Genomic DNA, 19,146 nt, shown 5'->3' with positions numbered 1-19,146 from the left:
CCTCTATTGGCATAGGGTTGGTCCTGGACCTGTAGCTCCAGCCCCCCCTCTACTGGCAGGGGGTTGGTGCTGGACCTGTAGCTCTAGCCCCCCCCCCTCTACTGGCAGGGGGTTGGTGCTGGACCTGTAGCTGCAGCCCCCTCTACGGGCAGGGTGGGGTTGGTTCTGGACCTGTAGATCCAGTCCCCTTCTACTGGCAGGGGGTTGGTGCTTGACCTGTAGCTCCAGCCCCCCTCTACTGGCAGGGGATTGGTGCTGGACCTGCAGCTCCAGCCCCCCCCCTCTACTGGCAGGGGGTTGGTGTTGGATGTGTTGACCCAGCCCCCCTCTACTGGCAGGGGGTTGGTGCTGGACCTGAAGCTCCAGACCCCCTCTACTGGAAGGGGGTTGGTGCTGGACCTGTAGCTCCAGCCCCTCCTCTACTGGAATGGGGTTGGTTCTGGACCTGTAGCTCTAGTCCCCTTCTACTGGCAGGGGGTTGGTGCTGGACCTGTAGCTCCAGCCACCCCTCTACTGGCAGGGGGTTGGTGCTGGACCTGTAGCTCCAGCCACCCCTCTACTGGCAGGGGGTAGGTGCTGGACCTGTAGCTCCAGCCCCCCTCTACTGGCAGGGGGTTGGTGCTGGACCTGTAGCTCCAGTCCCCTCTACTGGCAGGGGGTTGGTGCTGGACCTGTAGCTCCAGCCCCCCTCTACTGGCAGGGGGTTGGTGCTGGACCTGTAGCTCCAGTCCCCTCTACTGGCAGGGGTTGGTGCAGGACTAGTAGTTCCAACCCCCCTCTACTGACAGGGGGTAGGTGCTGGACCTGTAGCTCCAGCCCCCCTCTACTGGAAGAGGGTTGGTGCTGGACCTGTAGCTCGAGCCCCCCTCTACTGGAAGAGGGTTGGTGCTGGATCTATAGCTCCAGCCCCCCTCTACTGGAAGGAGGTAGGTGCTGGACCTGTAGCTCCAGCCACCCTCTATTTGCAGGGGGTAGGTGCTGCACCTGTAACTCCAGCCCCCCCCCCTCTACTGGGAGGGGGTTGGTGCTGGACCTGTAGCTCTAGCCCCCTCTACTGGCAGGGGGTTAGTGCTGGACCAGTAGCTCCAGCCCCCCTCTACTGGCAAGGGGTTCGTGCTGGACCTGTAGCTCTAGCCCCCTCTACTGGCAGGGGGTTGGTGTTGGACTTGTAGCTTCAGCCCCCCTCTACTGGCAGGGGGGTTGGTGCTGGACCTGTAGCTCTAGCCCCCTCTACTGGCAGGGGGTTGGTGTTGGACTTGTAGCTCCAGCCCTGCTCTATTGGCAGGGGGTTGGTGCTGGACCTGTAGCTCCAGCCCCACACTACTGGCAAGGGGTGGGTGCTGGACCTGTAGTTCCAGCCCCCTCTCTACTGGCAGGGGGTTGGTGCTGCACCTGTAGCTCCAGCCCCCCTCTACTGGCAGGGGGTAGGTGCTGGACCTGTAGCTCCAGCCCCCCCCCCTCTACTGGCATGGGATTGGTGCTGGACCTGTAGCTCCAGCCCCACTCTACTGACTGGGGGATGGTGCTGGACCTGTAGCTCCAGCCCCCCCCCCTCTACTGGCAGGGGGTTGGTACTGGACCCCCCTCTACTGTCAAGGGGTAGCTGCTTGACCTGTAGCTCCAGCCCCCCTCTACTGGAAGAGGGTTGGTGGTGGACCTGTAGCTCCAGCCCCCCTCTACTGGCAGGGGGTTAGTGCTGGACCAGTAGCTCCAGCCCCCCTCTACTGGCAGGGGGTTCGTGCTGGACCTGTAGCTCCAGCCTCCCTCTACTGGCAGGGGGTTGGTGCTGGACCAGTAGCTCCAGCCCCCCCCCCCCCCCTCTACTGGCAGGGGGTTGGTGCTGGATCTGTAGCTCCAGCCCCCCTCTACTGACAGGGGGTAGGTGCTGGACCTGTAGCTCCAGCCCCCCTTTACTGGCAGGGGGTAGATCCTGCACCTGTATCTCGTGCCCCCACCCCTCTACTGGCAGGGGGGTTGGTGCAGGATCTGTAGCTCCAGCCCCCCCCCCTCTACTGGCAGGGGGTTGGTGCTGGACCTGTAGCTCTAGCCCCCTCTACTGGCAGGGGGTTGGTGTTGGACCTGTAGTTCCAGCCCCCCTCTACTGGCAGGGGGTTGGTGCTGCACCTGTAGCTTTAGGCCCCCTCTACTGGCAGGGGGTCGGTGCAGGACCAGTAGCTCCAGCCCCCCCTCTACTGGCAGAGGGTTGGTGCTGGACCTGTAGCTCCAGCCCCCCTCTGCTGACAGGGGGATGGTGCTGGACCTGTAGCTCCAGCCCCCCCCCCTCTACTGGCAGGGGATTGGTGCTGGACCTGTAGCTCCAGCCCCACTCTACTGACAGGGGGATGGTGCTGGACCTGTAGCTCCAGCCCCCCCCCCCCTCTACTGGCAGGGGGTTGGTGCTGGACCTGTAGCTCCAGCCCCCCCCCCTCTACTGGCAAGGGGTTGGTGCTAGACCTGTAGCTCCAGGACCCTCCTCTGGCAGGGGGTTGGTACTGGACCTGTAGCTCCATGTCCTCCTCTACTGGCAGGGCGTTAGTTCTGGACTTGTAGCTCCAGCCCCCCTCTACTGGCTGGGGGTTGGTGCAGGACCAGCAGCTGCAGCCCCCCCTGCAGTGCAGAAACCTCCTCAATACAGGTAAATGTACCAAAAGCTGTGAATTCTTTCACCCAGAAATTTGCAAGAACTCTTTGGACAGGAAAGAGTGCTTCAATGCTGAATGCCCAGCTTTTCATATAAGAGGTACCAGGCGAATAAAACCGACAGACTACCACTATGAAAACAGCCACTACTCCATCAACCGGGATAATTTTTTAGCAAGAGGAGGAGGAGAAGAATGGCTAAAAATGACCAGACTCTACCACCAACTCGGTCAAATGCTAGAGAGGACGCAAACACAGTGGCCTCCTTACCAGAGCCTCAGATATTAACACCAATTAAAGCATCCAGCACTTCCACTAACACGATAACATCATTTATATTTGCCAACATCCAGGGTATAAAAACACGCAAATCCAACAAAGTTCATTTTATAGATGGTCTCCTTCATGAGGCAAATGCAGTGTTTGCAGCCCTAACGGAAACTCACACAAAGGACTACCTTGATGGTGAAATATGGATCCCAGAATACAATCTCTTCAGATGTGATAGGAAACACCGGCTTCAGGGTGGGGTCAGCCTCTACATCAAAGACACACTCATCTGTACTGAGCTGCTAAACACCTCAAATGATATGGTGGAAGTGCTGATAGTCAAAATAGAGATCCTAAATGTAGTTGTTGTCCTTGTATATAAGTCACCGGAGGCAAACCCTCAGCAGTTTAAAGACCAACTAATGAAAATAGAGCACTGCTTGGAAAACCTCACAAATCCAGCTCCGAACATCATCCTGCTTGGGGACTTCAACCTACGGCACCTGAAATGGAAGCACCTGGCTAATACAGTAATATCAGAAAGAATACCAGGAAGTAGCCTAAATGAACAGGCACATGCAAATGACCTGCTACGGATGTGCGATAGGTTTGCCTTAAACCAGCAAATAGTAGAACCAACTAGGAAGGAGAACACGCTGGACCTCATTTTCACTAATAATGATGAGTTGATCGGGAACATAATGATTACAAATACCTGTTACTCAGATCACAACTTAATTGAAGTTCTGACAACCATGGGAAATGGACCTTCAAAACCAGTCCAGATTCCCGGTGGAGGAGATTTCAGCAAATTCAACTTCAATAATAAACGGATAAACTGGGAGCAAATAAACCAGGACTTCACAGAAATAAACTGGGAAGAACAGCTAGGAAATGCAAACCTGAACCAGTGCCTGGAAAAAATAAGCTCAGTAGCACTAGAAATATGTTCAAACCGCATACCCCTAAGAAAAAAGAGAAAGAGATGCAGATTGGAACGGGAACGTCGTTCCCTATATAGGCGAAGAAAACGAATCGCGGAACAACTTGAGAGTCGCACCCTATCTCAAGAACGGAGAAGAAGGTTAGGTAGAGAAATAGAAACAATTGAACTCAAGCTACAAGAATCATACAAAACCCAGGAGAGGCAAAGAGAGCAAAAGGCCATCAGTGAAATAGAGAGAAATCCGAAATATTTTTTCTCCTATGCAAAATCAAGATCAAAAACCACATCTAGTATCGGGCCCCTGCAAAAGGGAGATGGAACTTTCACAGATGACAACAAAGAAATGAGCGAGTTACTGAGGAAGCAGTACAACTCTGTTTTCAGTGAGCCATTAAATGCACTAAAGATTGATAACCCAAATGAATTTTTCATGGATATGATACCAACATCAAATCACATATCAGACGTCGCCCTATCCCCACTAGATTTTGAAGAAGCCATAAACAGTATGCCTATGCACTCTGCACCAGGCCCGGATTCTTGGAACTCCATATTCATCAAGAACTGTAAAAAACCACTATCGCAGGCCCTTCACATTCTGTGGAGACAAAGTCTAGATACTGGCGTTATCCCTGACATACTAAAAACAGCAGAGATAGCACCACTCCATAAAGGAGGAAATAAGGCAGAGGCAAAAAATTACAGACCGATAGCATTAACATCGCACATCATAAAAATTTTTGAGAGAGTGCTAAGAAGTAAGATCACAAAATACATGGAATCACAGCATCTCCATAACCCCGGACAACATGGTTTCAGAACAGGGCGCTCTTGCCTGTCGCAGTTGCTGGACCACTATGATATGGCATAGATGCTATGGAAGACAAACAAAACGCTGATGTAATTTACACAGATTTCGCAAAAGCTTTTGATAAATGTGACCATGGTGTTATTGCACATAAAATGCGTTCAAAAGGAATTACCGGGAAAATAGGCAGATGGATCTACAATTTCCTGACTGACAGAACCCAATGTGTAATAGTCAACAAAATAAAATCCAGCCCATCAACCGTGAAGAGCTCAGTCCCCCAGGGTACTGTGCTTGCTCCAGTACTTTTTCTCATCCTCATATCGGACATAGACCAGAACACAACCTATAGCACTGTATCATCCTTTGCAGATGACACTAGGATTTTCATGAGAGTTGGCAACATAGAGGACGCGGCAAACCTCCAATCAGATGTAGATCAGGTCTTTCTATGGGCTACAGAAAATAATATGGTATTCAACGAGGATAAGTTTCAGCTCATGCGCTACGGAAAAATTGAAAATATAAAAACAGAAACCACGTACAAAACGCAGGCAAATCATAACATAGAACGAAAAGGCAATGTAAAGGACCTGGGTGTACTCATGTCGGAAGACCTTACCTTTAAAGAACACAATAAAGTAGCCGTCACAACTGCAAGAAAAATGACAGGTTGGATAACAAGAACTTTTCACACTAGAGATGCTATACCGATGATGATACTTTTCAAAACGCTTGTGCTATCTAGAGTGGAGTACTGCTGCACAATGACAGCCCCTTTCAAAGCTGGAGAAATTGCTGACCTAGAGAGCGTGCAGAGATCCTTTACTGCTAGAATCCACTCAGTAAAACATCTAAATTACTGGGGCCGACTAAAGAGCCTAAATCTGTACTCCCTTGAGCGCAGGCGGGAGAGATACATAATAATTTACACGTGGAAAATAATTGAGGGGCTGGTCCCAAACCTGCACACAGAAATAACACCACATGAGACCAGAAGACATGGCAGGATGTGCAGAATACCCCCGTTGAAAAGCAGAGGTGCAACAGGTACTCTGAGAGAGAACTCTATCAACATCAGAGGCCCGAGACTGTTCAACACGCTTCCACTACACATAAGGGGCATAACTGGCAAACCCCTCACAGTGTTCAAGAGAGAACTGGATAAGCACCTCCAAAGGATACCTGATCAACCATACGTCAGGCTGCGAGCAGCCGCGTCTAACAGCCTGGTTGATCAGTCCAGCAACCAGGAGGCCTGGTCGACGACCGGGCCGCGGGGACACTAAGCCCCGGAAGCACCTCAAGGTAGCCTCAAGGTAGGTAGCCCCCCCCCCTACTGGCAGGGGGAGTTGGTGCTGGACCAGTAGCTCCAGCCCCCCTCTACTGGCAGGGGGTTGGTGCTGGACCTGTAGCTCCAGCCCCCCTTTACTGACAGTGGGTTGGTGCTGGACCTGTAGCTCCAGCCCCCCCTTTACTGGCAGGGGGTAGGTGCTGGACCTGCAGCTCCAGCCCCCCTCTACTGGCAGGGGGTAGGTGCTGCACCTGTATCTCCAGCCCCCCCCCCTCTACTGGCAGGGGGTTGGTGCTGGACCTGTAGCTCCAGCCCTCCCTCTACTGGCAGGGGGTTGGTGCTGGACCTGTAGCTCCAGCCCCCTTCTACTGGCAGGGGGTTGGTTCTGGCCCTATAGCTCCAGCCCTCCTCTACTGGCCGGGGTTGGTGCAGCACCTGTATCTCCAGCCCCCCCCCCTCTACTGGCAGGGGGTTGGTGCTGGACCTGTAGCTCCAGCCCTTCCCCCCCCCCATCCCTCTACTGGCATGGGGTTGGTGCTGGACCTGTAGCTCCAGCCCCCCCCCCCAACCCTCTACTGGCAGGGGGTTGGTGCTGGACCTGTAGCTCCAGCCCTCCCTCTACTGGCAGGGGGTTGGTGCTGGACCTGTAGCTCCAGCCCCCCTCTACTGGCAGGGGGTTGGTTCTGGCCCTATAGCTCCAGCCCTCCTCTACTGGCCGGGGTTGGTGCAGCACCTGTATCTCCAGCCCCCCCCCCCCTCTACTGGCAGGGGGTTGGTGCTGGACCTGTAGCTCCAGCCCTTCCCCCCCCCCCCCATCCCTCTACTGGCATGGGGTTGGTGCTGGACCTGTAGCTCCAGCCCCCCCCCCCAACCCTCTACTGGCAGGGGGTTGGTGCTGGACCTGTAGCTCCAGCCCCCCCCCCCCAACCCTCTATTGGCATGAGGTTGGTGCTGGCATTGTTGTGGAGTTCGTTGGCAATTTTAAGGCTTCAGTTTCTTCGTACCCAGCAGTGGTCTGATTTGGTTCGCTGTCTTACTGGATTCAACGTCCTCCCAGCGAGCATAAGAAATATTGCCGGAACAACCGTACACATCTTCAAGTGGAAACTAGATTGTTTCCCCTAAGGAGTGCTAGATCAACCGGGCTGTGGTAGATATGTGGGCCTGCGGGCCGCTCCAAGCAACGGCCTAGTGGACCAAACTCTCTCAAGTCAAGCCTGGCTTCGGGCCGGGCTTGGGGAGTAGAACAACTCCCAGAACCCCATCAACCAGGTATCAACCAGGTACACTTTTTTGGAAAGGTTGGTGGAGTGTCTCCCGCTCTCTGCGCCTCTGTGAGGGGGGCCAGGATCCCGGGTTCAATAGAGGATCGCGGGTTCAATAGAGGATCGCGGGTTCAATAGAGGATCACGGGTTCAATCACCATGCAGGCCAGAAATGGTTAACATGTTTCCTGTTGCCTTTCACCTGTTGCCTCTGTTCACCAACCAGTAAATATTTATCCAGGAGTTAGGCAACTATTGTGGATTGTATGTTAAGGAAAGTCAGTAGTTGACCTTGGGGAACCCCAATAAACCTAAGAACAGGCTTCCTCTCCTCAAAAATCAACTCAATATCTTGTGGTATGACCTATGAGAAAATAAAAAAACTTACTGTTAATTGCTTCTGGGGGATCTCTAAAGTGATTTCCTGAACTTTATCCATGATGCTGGAGGCTGAGTCTCCCAAGTGTACGGGGTCAGCTGTGGCACCTGTCTCTGTGGTCGTTATCTCCAGGGCCTCCCTGATGGTCTCCTGCACCTGTCATTACCAACACAAACATTAATGGTGGAGGCTGAGTCTCCCAGGTGTACGGGGTCAGCTGTGGCACCTGTCTCTGTGGTCGTCATCTCCAGGGCCTCCCTGATGGTCTCCTGCACCTGTCATTACCAACACAAACATTAATGGTGGAGGCTGAGTCTCCCAGGTGTACGGGGTCAGCTGTGGCACCTGTCTCTGTGGTCATCATCTCCAGGGCCTCCCTGATGGTCTCCTGCACCTGTCATTACCAACACAAACATTAATGGTGGAGGCTGAGTCTCCCAGGTGTACGGGGTCAGCTGTGGCACCTGTCTCCGTGGTCGTCATCTCCAGGGCCTCCCTGATGGTCTCCTGCACCTGTCATTACCAACACAAACATTAATGGTGGAGGCTGAGTCTCCCAGGTGTACGGGGTCAGCTGTGGCACCTGTATCTGTGGTCGTCATCTCCAGGGCCTCCCTGATGGTCTCCTGCACCTGTCATTACCAACACAAACATTAATGGCGGAACCTGGACTATAATGAAAAAAAGCTCTGAGTAAAGTATCTGGACTATAATGAAGCATCAGGCTCTGAGTAAAGTATCTGGACTATAATGAAGCATCAGGCTCTGAGTAAAGTAACTGGACTATAATGAAGCATCAGGCACTGAGTAAAGTAACTGGACTATAATGAAGTATCAGGCTCTGAGTAAAGTAACTGGACTATAATGAAGCATCAGGCTCTTAGTAAAGTAACTGGACTATAATGAAGCATTAGGCTCTGAGTAAAATAATTTCACAATATAAGTAATGGTGTTTCTCTACACTGACCACAGTGTAGAGAAACACCAAGATGACAGTTGACTTTATTAATAAAAATGTTTCCTATCTATAAAGTCAACTCTCATCTTGATGTGTCTCCATGTCAAAAGTGTTTATATAGAGGCCATACTACACTCAGTTGGGTGAGAACAATGTGACCTTCGGTAGTGTACCTTCACCGAGGTGTGGACAGTGTTGACATCTGGGAAGAGTTCCTGGCACTTCCGGAGCCAATCTTCTACCTTCATCTTGCACCCATCAGCTGTGTCTATGGTTGTGCCAACCTCCTGTGGAGTGTTGACTGTGTCGAGGCTCCCCAACATGGCCTGCAGCTGAGTCTTCCCTTCCTCTCCTTGTGTTGTCATATCTACCACACTGGTATCCTCCAGTTCCAAGAGCTTCATTGCTGACTTGTTCTGCTCTACCAGAGCATAGAGTCTGTCCTGGAGCTGGAGGTGGTGAGTCTTCCAGTCCCCCAGCTCTCCCCGGTACTCCCCCAGCTGGGACAGTACCTCTTCACAGCTAGTAATGAGGCTGCTGATGATGCTCTTCTGCTCCTGCACCAGGGAACGTAATGTCTTACTGATGCCTCTGGCGGGACCTTCATAAGGTTTTGCTGGCACTACTTCCTCAGTTGTTAGCTGAATATTTTTGAGTTTCCTAACAAAAGCCTCCACAGCATAGCTAATTGGGAACTGAGTAGAGGCTGTGGCAGCGTGCTCGGCACGGCAGCTGGGGCAGGTCAGCTGACCATTCTTGATAGCATTGTCAATACACTGGGAGCAGAATGTGTGGCCACATGGCAGTGTGCGTGGTCGTAGCTGATTGTCATCATAATCGTTAAAACACACTGAACATTCCTCTGGCTTGTTATCCTGTGGAAAAGAATATTTAGTTTGCGATATGTATTTACATTTAAAACTAATATTACAGTACTTTATTTACTAATACAAATTACATAATATTTTTATACATTCTTTGCATTAGCTATTTCAAAGCAGGGTTAATATTACTGACAGATTAACACATTCACAGCAAGGCCAATATTTTTTATAAACATATCTCGGAGTATGGGATAATATGCAGGCGATGAGTCACAATAACGTGGCTGAAGTATGTTGACCAGACTACACACTAGAAATTGAAGGGACGACGACGTTTCGGTCCGTCCTGGACCATTCTCAAGTCGATTGTGATGAGGACAGGTAGGAACAGGCATTAAATAGGCAAGAGAGAGCTGAGGAGGAAAGTCAGGTGTAGGGGATAGTAGTAATGAGAACTGCAGCAGGCCTATTGGCCCATACGAGGCAGCTCCTATTATAACCACCGAAGGAGAGAGTAATAGGAATAAGAAGAGGATAGCAAGGAAGCGTAGAAGACAATGAACAGAAAAAGGGAGAAGAGAGAAAGAAAGGGAAAGAGAAAGAAAGAAATAGAAGGGGGAAAGCTTATGTTAAGTCACGTTTGTTAGAAAGATTAGAGCATTTGAGTATATACTGTGAAAGGGAAGAGTCCACAGCAACAAAGCCAGGACTCTAGTTCATGTTGGGTACATTGTTAATAAGAGCCGATTCTACAAGACGGCATCTGTGTAGAGTAGAGGCAGGAAAGATTATTTTGGAGGAAGACCAATCAATGGGATGATTAGAATCCCTCACATGGCAGAAGAGAGCATTGTTAGTGTCTGCAGACATAACACTTCTCTTGTGTTCTTTAAGTCTGTCATTCAGTGTACGGCCAGTTTCCCCAAAGTATTGGAGAGGACAAGATGAACAGGAAATAGAGTAGACACCAGCAGCATTAGAAGCAGGAGGAGCAGTGTGAACTAGATTGCTACGAAGTGTGTTAGTTTGTCGAAAGGCGAGTTTAATGTCAAGAGGACGAAAGGTATTGGTAAAAGTTTTGAGTTCAGATATGAAGGGAAGGCATAGTACAGTGCTACTAGTGTTGGAAGCAGGTTTAGGATGAAAGAAATTTCGTTTAGCTTGAGAGTGGGCACAGTCTCAAGATTACAGTGGGATTATGATGCCTGTCCCTACCTGTCCTCATCACAATCGACTTGAGAATGGTCCAGGACGGACTGAAACGTCGTCTTCCCTTCAATTTCTAGTGTGTGGTCTGGTCAACATGGGATAATATATTTAGGTAACATATTGCAGCAGCAGGGCTGTTTGTAAGCCATACCTCAGAGTACAGACTAACAAAACCCATCCTTACTTTATTATGAATAATGGAAGGAAATGTATGTATCGTATGTGATAATGGGGGAAGGATCAAGTATTCTTAGTCTAAGTTGGACAATAAACAATAATACATATAAAAAATAAAAGACAATAAAATGGGTTACATCTTAACACATGGGTTTTATTGAACAACTCTGGATTATTTTACACTTACTATGGGAACACACAATTACATTACAGGATTGTTGAGATTGAGTGATACACTTCCCCAAACATAACCATGATGGATAAATTGACTATTGGTCTCTCACAAATCTGGGCTTAGTTGATTTGGTGGTGATAAGACCACCAAATCTTATCTATTTGATTTATAAACTAAGTACAGTATATATATATATATATATATATATATATATATATATATATATATATATATATATATATATATATATATATATATATATATTATATATATACATATATTTATATATTATATATATATTTATATATTATATATATATATATATATATATATATATATATATATATATATATATATATATATATATTGAAATATATATATATTTGAAATAAATATATTACGATCCGTCTCTGGGAACGGATTAGCATCGGAAGTCGAGGCCCCATTGTGTGTGTGTGTGTGTGTATATATATATATATATATATATATATATATATATATATATATATATATATATACACACACACAATGGGGCCTCGACTTCCGATGCTAATCCGTTCCCAGAGACGGATGGTAAGTCGAAGCGATTTTTCCCATAAGAAATAAAGGGAATTGAATTAATCCATTCCCCACCCTCCAAAATATTAACATACAAATACATTTTATACTGAATACAATGTTTTTTTCTAACTACAATACAGTACCAAAGTGTCTCTTACCTTTATGGAGGGCTCTTGATGGCGTATGGAAGATGGTGATGAGGGGGGGAGGAAGAGAGTTGTTCCTGTTTGGAAGGGGAGTCCCCTTCCATTATCACATCAGGCAGTGATGTTTTCTCTGGGGTACTCTCTTTCCTACGTTTTGTCTGAATACCACTAGGACCTGGTTATGATTCAGTGCTTGTTTGTCTCACTACAAATTTGTCAAGAGGCATTTGTTGTTCCCTTAATTTTAACATTTGTCTGTAATGATGCATCAGTGTCATTGAATAGGTTAAGGCAACGACCTACTGCAGCTTGATTTGGGCGAGTCGTTTCAGCAAAGGTTTGCAATTCTTCCCATGCTGCACACATTTTCTTAATTGTTGAGGAAGAGACATTCTGTACTCTTGTATCTGCTATATGCTCATCCTTACATGGGTTTTCATATGTTGAGCCTTACCACTGACTTTCCTGGGACTCATGGCAAGGTATATAATAATTACTTTAATGTTCAAAATGCAAAAAATCACCACAAAAGCGGAATTTCTTATAGGCGCGATCGCCACTAAGCGGGCAGCTGTAGTAAACTGAGGCAGGTCGGCTGCGTGACTAGGAACCAATCGCTCGGTCGACCAGAATGTGTACCAACAAATATCATAAGTCGACGACACCATCGGATGTCGAGTTGCATTTTTCAATGAAATTTACATCGTAACTCGAAATTATCGCAAATAGGGGCAATCGTGTGTTGAGGTGCCACTGTATATTATATATATATATATATATATATATATATATATATATATATATATATATATATATATATATATATATATGTCGTACCTAGTAGCCAGAACGCACTTCTCAGCCTACTATGCAAGGCCCGATTTGCCTAATAAGCCAAGTTTTACTGAAGTAATATATTTTCTCTAATTTTTTGCTTATGAAATGATAAAGCTAACCATTTCATTATGTATGAGGTCAATTTTTTTTTATTGGAGTTAAAATGAACGTAGATATATGACCGAACCTAACCAACCCTACCTAACCTAACCTAACCTATCTTTATAGGTTAGGTTAGGTTAGGTAGCCGAAAAAGTTAGGTTAGGTTAGGTTAGGTAGTCGAAAAACAATTAATTCATGAAAACTTGGCTTATTAGGCAAATCGGGCCTTGCATAGTAGGCAGAGAAGTGCGTTCTGGCTACTAGGTACGACATATATATATATATATATATATATATATATATATATATATATATATATATATATATATATATATATATATATATATATATATATAGATAGATAGCGGGCAGAGTGTATCGTGATCTGGCCTGTACTCCTCTTGACATACCAAAAAACATTCTAAGGAAACTACTCCAAGCTTGTACTAAAGAGGCATCCTTCTTGAGCCTGGATGGGCACATGTATAAGCAAGTAGATGGGGTCGCCATGGGTTCTCCCCTAGGTGTTCTGTTTGCGAACTTCTACATGGGTACCATCGAACAAAAGGTCTTCGTCGACATGAACTTGAAACCGGCCATATACTGCAGGTATGTTGACGACATTTTTACTCAGGTACCTGAGGTCAGACATCTGCAGGAGCTGAAGGAGGCATTTGAGCGGAATTCTGTGTTGCATTTCACCTACGAGATGGAGAAGGATGGGAAGCTGCCCTTTCTAGATGTAACAGTCATGGAAAGGAGCGGAGGTTTCCACACTGTAGTCTACACTAGAGAAACAAACATAGGAATGTGCCTCAATGCCAATAGTGACTGCCCAGACAGGTACAAGAGGAGTGTTGTTAACGCTTATGTCGACCGTGCTCTCAGCCACAGCTCAGGATGGAAGCAAGTCGATGAAGAACTTTGTAGGGTAAGGCAGGTCCTAGTCAACAACGGCTTCTCCAATGGTTTCATTGAAGACATCATAAGAAGGAAGGTGAAATGCCATGCAACCTCTGAAGAGACAACTAACACAACACCTGTACCCCCTATTAGACTATTTTACAGGAACTTCTTTTCCACAGCTCATAAAACGCAGGAAAGGGTCCTGAAAGATATTGTTAATAGAAACGTTACCCCTACAGACAAAAATCAGAAGATACAATTGACGATTTACTATAAAACCAAGAAAACTGCCAACCTACTCATGAGAAACTCTCCAGACACAAAGCAGAACGCTTTGAAAGAGACCAATGTCGTCTATGCCTTCAAATGCCCACTTAGGGACTGTAAGCCTCAAAGAACTCAGTATATAGGCAAGACAACAACATCTCTTTCCAGGCGATTAACGATACATAAGCAACAGGGCTCCATTAAGGAACATATAATCTCTTCCCACAACCATACCATCACCAGATGAGTCTTAACAAAAAACACGGAAATCATCGATAGATACACCGATAGCAGGCAGCTTGATATCTGCGAGGCACTACACATTAAGAAGTCAACACCAGCAATCAACAGCCAATTAATGCACAACTATATTCTACCCACTTCAAGACTCCGCACCAATACAGAAGCATCAAGAAATATGGGCCAATAGGCCATTTGCATTTACTTCCATTCTTCCCCTTTAACTTTACCCAATATTTCGTGTTCTATCTTGTGTTTTAAGTTTGTTTTCACCTCATCCAAAACTGTTGTAACATATCACCTCACCCAAATGCAGGTATATAAAATGAAAAGCCATTTGAATTATAGCATAGTAAGAAATCTGTTTAGTGTTTGCAGGTTATAGTTGTGTGTGTGTAAACTAAAGTCTTTGAAAATGTAATAAGTTATTACGAAATGCGTTCAAGTGTGGCGTCAGACTAGAAATAAAAATGAATTTTGGAGAACTGATTTTTCAATTACCATCGACAGTGAAAAGAAACATAAGAAATATTGAGAAAATTTGTGTTAGAATTATTAATCTTACTTTTTCGGTCATATTTAATAATATATGTCTACAGGAAAGAATGCTACCAAAATATACAAATATATATATATATATATATATATATATATATATATATATATATATATATATATATATATATATATATATATATATATATATATATATATATATATATATGTGTGTGTATATCACGAAAATAAACACGTGATTAAGAATGTGACAATGTCAGACCACGGAGGAAAAATGAAACAGGAAATTTCCTTAAGTACTTTCGTATATTATATTGACCTTCTGAAGATGTATTTAATATACGAAAGTACTTAAGGAAATTTCCTGTTTCATTTTTCCTCCGTGGTCTGACATTGTCATATATATATATATATATATATATATATATATATATATATATATATATATATATATATATATATATATATATATATATATATATATATATATATTATTAAATATGACCGAAAAAGTAAGATTAATAATTCTAACACGAATATTCTCAATCTTTCGTACATTACGCTTCACTGTTGGAGGTAAATTAAAAATCAATTCTCCAAAATTCATTTTTATTTCTAGTCTGACGCGACACGGGCGCGTTTCGTAAAACTTATTACATTTTCAAAGACTTTAGTTCACAAATACACAACTGAACATACGTATCTCCGATTTTATATCTACATTTGAGTGAGGTGGGAGGGGTGATGTGGCATTAACACAAGACAGAACAAGAGGGGATATTAATAGGGTATTAAAAGTATCAATACAAGACAGAACACAAACAATGGGTATTGAATAAAAGTGTTTGTAGAAAGCCTATTGGTCCATATTTCTTGATGCTTCTATATTGGAGCGGAGTCTTGAGGTGGGTAGAATATAGTTGTGCAATAATTGGCTGTTGATTGCTGGTGTTGACTTCTTGATGTGTAGTGCCTCGCAAACGTCAAGCCGCCTGCTATCGCTGTATCTATCGATGATTTCTGTGTTGTTTACTAGGATTTCTCTGGCGATGGTTTGGTTGTGGGAAGAGATTATATGTTCCTTAATGGAGCCCTGTTGCTTATGCATCGTTAAACGCCTTGAAAGAGATGTTGTTGTCTTGCCTATATACTGGGTTTTTTGGAGCTTACAGTCCCCAAGTGGGCATTTGAAGGCATAGACGACGTTAGTCTCTTTTAAAGCGTTCTGTTTTGTGTCTGGAGAGTTTCTCATGAGAAGGCTGGCCGTTTTTCTGGTTTTATAGTAAATCGTCAGTTGTATCCTCTGATTTTTGTCTGTAGGGATAACGTTTCTATTAACAATATCTTTCAGGACCCTTTCCTCTGTTTTATGAGCTGTGGAAAAGAAGTTCCTGTAAAATAGTCTAATAGGGGGTATAGGTGTTGTGTTAGTTAACACAACCTATTAAACTAACACAACACCTATACCCCCTATTAGACTATTTTACAGGAACTTCTTTTCCACAGCTCATAAAACGGAGGAAAGGGTCCTGAAAGATATTGTTAATAGAAACGTTATCCCTACAGACAAAAATCAGAGGATACAACTGACGATTTACTATAAAACCAGAAAAACGGCCAGCCTTCTCATGAGAAACTCTCCAGACACAAAACAGAACGCTTTAAAAGAGACTAACGTCGTCTATGCCTTCAAATGCCCACTTGGGGACAGTAAGCTCCAAAAAACCCAGTATATAGGCAAGACAACAACATCTCTTTCAAGGCGTTTAACGATGCATAAGCAACAGGGCTCCATTAAGGAACATATAATCTCTTCCCACAACCAAACCATCGCCAGAGAAATCCTAGTAAACAACACAGAAATCATCGATAGATACAGCGATAGCAGGCGGCTTGACGTTTGCGAGGCACTACACATCAAGAAGTCAACACCAGCAATCAACAGCCAATTATTGCACAACTATATTCTACCCACCTCAAGACTCCGCTCCAATATAGAAGCATCAAGAAATATGGACCAATAGGCTTTCTACAAACACTTCTATTCAATACCCATTGTTTGTGTTCTGTCTTGTGTTGATACTTTTAATACCCTATTAATATCCCCTCTTGTTCTGTCTTGTGTTAATGCCACATCACCCCTCCCACTTCACTCAAATGTAGATATAAAATCGGAGATACGTATGTTCAGTTGTGTATTTGTGAACTAAAGTCTTTGAAAATGTAATAAGTTTTACGAAACGCGCCCGTGTCGCGTCAGACTAGAAATAAAAATGAATTTTGGAGAATTGATTTTTAATTTACCTCCAACAGTGAAGCGTAATGTACGAAAGATTGAGAAAATTCGTGTTAGAATTATTAATCTTACTTTTTCGGTCATATTTAATAATATATGTCTACAGGAAAGACTGCTACCAAAATATACTAATATATATATATATATATATATATATATATATATATATATATATATATATATATATATATATATATATATATATATATATATATATATATATATATATATTAGTATATTTTGGTAGCAGTCTTTCCTGTAGACATGTATTATTAAATATGACCGAAAAAGTAAGATTAATAATTCTAACACGAATTTTCTCTATCTTTCTTACATTTCTTTTTCACTGTTGATGGTAATTCAAAGATCAATTCTCCAAAATTCATTTTTATTTCTAGTCTGACGCGACACTTGAGCGCGTTTCGTAAAACTTATTACATTTTCAAAGACTTTAGTTTACAAACACACAACTGAAACTGAATAGAGCTTACACATCTTCGAGGTTTATATCTACATTTGGGTGAGGTGGATGAGGTGAAAAAATGAACTTTCAACAATGGGTATTAAATTCCAACACAAGACAGAACACGAAACAATGGGTATTGAATGGGTATTAAATTCAAACACAAGACAGAACACGAAACAATGGGTATTGAATGGAAGTAATTGTAGAAAGCCTATTGATCCATATTTCTTGATGCTTCTATATTGGAGCGGAGTCTTGAAGTGAGTAGAATATAGTTGTGCATCAATTGGCTGTTGATTGTTGGTGTTGACTTCTTGATGTGTAGTGCTTCGCAGACGTCAAGCCGCCTGCTATCCCTGTATCTATCGATGATTATCAAACAACTATCTATCTAACAACACAGAAATCATCGATAGATACAGCGATAGCAGGCGGCTTGACATGTGAACGCGTTTCGTAATAAATTATTACATTTTCAAAGACTTTAGTTTACACACACACACAACTATAACTTGCAAACACTAAACAGAGTTTAACCCTTAAACTGCTCATGGTGTATATATACGCCCTGAGTAACATGTCCCACACTGCGCATGGCGTATATATACGCCATAGGGTGCCAGGCCCGATTCAAATGGCCCGCGGCTACACGGGGTTCACAGCAACTTCCTCAGGGCTCTTGTAAACAGACGCCATTTTTTTTAAAAATCGTGGGCAATATTCTCAGGTGTAAGAGGCACAGTACTGTTGGAGCAACCAAGGCTGGCGCACGCAGCATGAGCGAACAGTATTGCTGTTCAGCTTGTGTCCACAGCATCGCTGAAAAATGTCAAAATATATAATTGTTATTATTTAGCGATGACAATATTACAGATGACCAATGACTGTGATATAAATAACCAGGGTTGTGATAATAGCAGGATTGTTGTAATAATTAGCGCTGTGGGAGGAGTGATGCTGAGAGACGGAGGGAGACAGCATCGTTTACTGACTGTGTGGCCACCTGTTATTGTTTGCATTCACCATACCAGGTCAGTGGTTCTCTATGGTGAACACAAATGTAGATACTTATATATAATGTGTGTATTAGTGTAATAACAGCAAAAGGATTATGCTGGGAGGAGCCATTTGGGTGACGGAGGTGACGTCGTCTGCACGATTTGTCTAGCTGTTTAGAGGGTGGCCACTATGCTCTTTGGGCGCACTACAAGCTTAGGTGTACAGTTACGGTGCATAAAACATGTAGATACTTATATATAATATGTGTATATAGGGTAATAACACTGCAAACAGTATTGTTGGGGGAGAAAGTTTAGTGCGTGTGACCTTGAATGAGTGAGGGAGCCGCCAGCCGCCATCTGTGTATAGCGACGACTCTTAGTGCCTGAACTAACTATATCAGCTTAGCTTTACAGTTGTGAACAAAATATATGCATACTTATATATAACGTCTGTATATAGTGTAATAACACCACAAATGGTATTGTTGGGGGAAGAAAGTATAGTGCGTGTGTTGAGGGAGTGGCAGCGAGTGGCTGGCTGGTGTGTGGTGGTAACTCTTCGTTGCTTTTCGACTCTCAATACCAACTTAGTGATTCGTTATGGTGACCAAAACATGCAGATACTTATATATAACCTGTGTATAGAGTGTAATAGCAGCAAAACTATTTGTTTATTGTTTTATAAACATAATTGAATCACTAGTATGCACATCATACTTTTGAGTATAGCGATTATTCATCACTTTTATTATATAAATATATTACAATACACACTATTGAATAATATTACTGCAAAAAAACTAAGAAAAAATAAATCGAAGACATTGAAACAATTAGGTAATAATATCTTTGTGGCAACTCCC

At 44.3% G+C, this 19,146-nt stretch overlaps 1 protein-coding gene across 1 annotated transcript in view; it reads right to left on the bottom strand.

The window, feature by feature from the left end:
• Positions 1-19,146, bottom strand: part of LOC138372341 (uncharacterized) — an 83,739-nt gene that overhangs the window by 45,578 nt on the left and 19,015 nt on the right. The window contains exons 3-4 of the mRNA XM_069337622.1: positions 8,734-9,481; positions 7,612-7,758 (exon numbers count right to left, since the gene is read on the bottom strand). Coding sequence (XP_069193723.1) covers positions 7,612-7,758; positions 8,734-9,481 — 895 coding nt within the window. The remainder of the gene's footprint in view (positions 1-7,611; positions 7,759-8,733; positions 9,482-19,146) is intronic.

The sequence above is a fragment of the Procambarus clarkii genome, chromosome 38 (assembly GCF_040958095.1).
Source record: "Procambarus clarkii isolate CNS0578487 chromosome 38, FALCON_Pclarkii_2.0, whole genome shotgun sequence".
NCBI classification, from domain to species: domain Eukaryota; kingdom Metazoa; phylum Arthropoda; class Malacostraca; order Decapoda; family Cambaridae; genus Procambarus; species Procambarus clarkii.
This window is presented reverse-complemented; position numbering and strand designations above follow the sequence as displayed.